At 37.3% G+C, this 3,729-nt stretch overlaps 1 protein-coding gene across 1 annotated transcript; it reads left to right on the forward strand.

Annotated features, from left to right (window-relative positions):
• LOC109846050 lies at positions 2,871 to 3,449 on the forward strand. The gene has a single exon (XM_020415273.1). The coding sequence runs from the start codon at positions 2,871 to 2,873 to the stop codon at positions 3,447 to 3,449; it is 579 nt and encodes a 192-aa protein (XP_020270862.1).

Below are 3,729 nucleotides of genomic sequence, written 5' to 3' on the forward strand. Positions count from 1 at the left end.
TTCGGTTTTGCATTCTAGAACCAAGGATAACACTAGTGCTATAAATATTTCCAAAAATTCGGTTTTGCATTCTAGAACCAAGCATATTGATGTGTGCCATCATTTCTTACGCGATCATGTAGAGAGATAAGATGTATTCCTAGTATTTGTTGATACAAAATCTCAATTAGCGGATATATTTACTAAGCCTCTTGAAGAGGATGATTTTTGTCGCATAAGAAATAGCTTGGGCTTATGCACTATGTGAAAGTTCTACATTGCTTGCTTGTTTAGTTGTATTTTGTATTTCTCTTTACCCCATTTTTGATGGTGACAAAGGGGGAGAGAAATCTCCTCATTTGTTGCATATACTTAGGGGGAGCTCATAGATAGGGGGAGCACCTATCTATAAGCCATCTTTATTTTTTTCTCTTATATAATGGTTGGTTGTCATCATCAAAAAGGGGGAGATTGTTAGCCCTTATGTTTTTGATGATGTTTTACAAACACCATTATCGGTACTAATGGCTTATTGAGTGCAAATGTAGTGAATTCATATATCAAGCTTGTTAGTGCCACTAATGGAGGATTGGATAGAATATGTGCTACAACGATGATATCCAAAGGAGGAGGAGGCATAGTGATGAAGCAACGTTATTTCAAGAACAACAAATTCAAATAGAAGCTTCATCCTATTCAAGCTATATCAAGACTCAAGCATTGCATTCTATATGAGGATATTAGCTATCTTTTATTTTTCTCTCTAGTGCTAGAATGTAGGCAAAGAGTTATTGACTTCACTTGAAGCTATTGGGATATCACACACACGTTTTCATACTTATGTTTTTAAGCGTTTTTCACAAAATACTATTTTTCACAAGTATGAGGATCTATCTACAAAATTCTTTTTCCAAACAGTTTGTTTTTAGTATTAAAAACATTTTACAAAGTTTCATAATTTTCAGAGGTCAAATAAATATTTTCTAAATATTTTAGTTGAGTCAAAATCTGCTTTTCTAAAATGTATCAGAATGCGGTCGACTGCACCGGTCGACCGCACCTATGATTATTCGTCAGTGGGCAGCATAGAGATTGTCGGTCGACCGATGCGGTCGACCGAGAGCTCAATTTTTTCCGTCGGTCGACCGGTGAAGTCTCTGTTTGTTTTTCTCATTTTCGATCTGGATCGCGGTCGACTGAAAATTTTGTCGGTCGACCGTCGTATTATTCAAACGGTAATTTTGGTCCTTTTTCTAGCGCCGCTCAGTACAGATCTCAGCGACGTTTGTTTCCCGATTTTGGGGGATTAAGGGTATGGGTTTAAACAGCTGGTTTTCCCTTATTTAAACTCATCCTCTTCTTCTTCCTGAAGTGTCCCAACTTTTGCAAAAACCAGAGACGTTGTTTTTCCTGAGCAAAATTTTCAAAACCTGTTCTTCTGAGTTTTGTGTGTGATCACTTCCCAGCTTCAGTGTGCTCTTTCTCTTTACCATAGGGACATTGTAAAGAGAGAGTCTTACACCATTTCTACTATCTTGTGAGTGTGATCTTGTGTAGATCAACTGTGAGGGAGTGTGATCTAGTGAGATCAACTGTATAGTGTGAGATCGTAAGGGGATCATTGTGTAGACGAAGTTTCGGCTTTCAAACTGGGTTGTGTAGTGGATTTCTCCTCGAGAGTGGGGAGCGGGGACGTAGGTCAGCGGACCGAACCTCATTAACATATCACGCGTCACAGGATAACGATTCCTAACCCTATCTCCTCTATTTTGATTGCATTAGAATACTGTGGTTTGCTTGTCTTAATTTTTATTGCATAATTATAGCCTCTTGACCCTAATCACCCCCTCTAGGGTCTAACACAAGAAGGCCAACAATTTCTTCACGAGCAATGCACAATATTGATATCAGAAAAGCATTTGACTCCATCAGTTGGAGTTTCCTGAATGAAATGCTCATTGTTTTAGGCTTTCCAAATGTCATGGTTAAATGGATTATGACCTGTATTTTCTCCCCTAAGTATTCTATCTCTCTTAATGGATCTCTTCTTGGCTATTTTAAAGGGGAACAAGGTCTTAAATAGGGGGATCCTCTCTCACCATGCCTGTTTATCCTTGGGATGGAATATCTGTCCAGAAGTTTAGGAGATTTGAAAATTGACCGGTCTTTCAAGTTTCACACCAAATGTGGCAAGTTAAAATTAACACATCTGCTCTTTGCGAATGATCTCCTTTTATTTGCCAAGGGTGATACTTATTCAATTTAAAGGTTATACAGATGTTTTAATAAGTTCAGTGCCATTTCTGGCCTAAAGGCAAACCCTGACAAATGTTCCATTTTTATGGGGGTGTGGAAGAATCTGTTAAAACATCTCTGTTCAATTCCTTGGGCTTCACTGAGGGCTCCATGCCAATAAGATATCTGGGTGTTCCTCTTGTTTCAAAAAGATTATCATTCATTGGTTGCTTCCCTCTCTTCACCAAGATAGAAGAATAATTTTAGAAGTGGGAAAAGCACACAAATCTCTCTTATGCAGGACGGCTACAAGTTATTAGGAGTGTTATTCTTGGTATTCAAATCTTTTGAACATCAAATTGCATTCTCCCTGCAAATGTGTTACATAGGATTGATGAGTTGTGCAGGAAATTCCTGTGGGGGAAGGACTACTCACTCTTTCAAGACACCTCTTGTTGCTTGGGATAAAATTTTCTTGGAAAAAAGAAAGGCTGGCCTGGGGATTTCTCAGCTCAAATCTGGAATATGACATCAGCTCTAAGGAGTTTGTGGTTCATTCACTTTAATAAAGAAGCACTTTGGGTTAAATGGATTCATGATACATATCTTAAAAACATGATATTTGGCAAGTTGGTGCAAGGTCAAGTGACTCTTGGATGTGGAAGCAATTGCTGAGAACTAGGGATAAAGCATTGATTCTTTGTGATGGAGTTGACAATCTAAAGAATCTCATCAATTCATGTTGCAGGAACTCCAAAATCAAGCTTTCAGCTTTGTATTATGCTTTATCTCTGGCTATAGGAAATGTACCATGCTTCAAAACAGTGTGGGAGAACTTGATTATTTCTAAACATTCATTTATCTCTTGGTTGGCAGTTCAAGATTGCCTCCTTACTCAAGACAAGCTTCTTAGAAGAGGAATCATTACAACTAATGTCTGTAACTTGTGCTCTGGTGCAGGAATGGAGTCTAGGGATCATTTGTTCTTTGATTGCTCCTTCTCATGTAGAGTGTGGAATAGCATCATGGAATGGTTAAAATTCAAATGGAGATCTGCAAACTGTGCACACATTATGTTCTGGTTCTCTTCAAGGCTAAGGGGAAATGGTTTCAAACAGAGGCTCAAGAGACTGGCGTTTACAGCTACAATCTACAACATTTGGTGTGAAAGAAATGAGAGAATTTCTCAGCAAATGAAGTTTGTTGTCTTCATGAATTTTTGTATTCTCAGTTAACAAACTGAGTAACATGATGTACATATATTCTCACTATTTGGTGAATGAAATATAAAGTTTTTCATTGACCAATAAAAAAATACTAGTACTTATGCATTGGTAATATTTTTTTTATTTGCTTAAAAATTGGTGGCTATCAAGATTTAAACTTAGTTTCTCTATTACCATGTTAAAGATTCTGCTAGTACATCAAAATTTTAAAGTTTTTGTGAAGGCTGAGAGATATAATTTTATATTATGACAAAATGCATGTACACATGTATGTTTGTTTATGCATGTC

Source organism: Asparagus officinalis, chromosome 6 (assembly GCF_001876935.1).
Source record: "Asparagus officinalis chromosome 6, Aspof.V1, whole genome shotgun sequence".
Taxonomy (NCBI): domain Eukaryota; kingdom Viridiplantae; phylum Streptophyta; class Magnoliopsida; order Asparagales; family Asparagaceae; genus Asparagus; species Asparagus officinalis.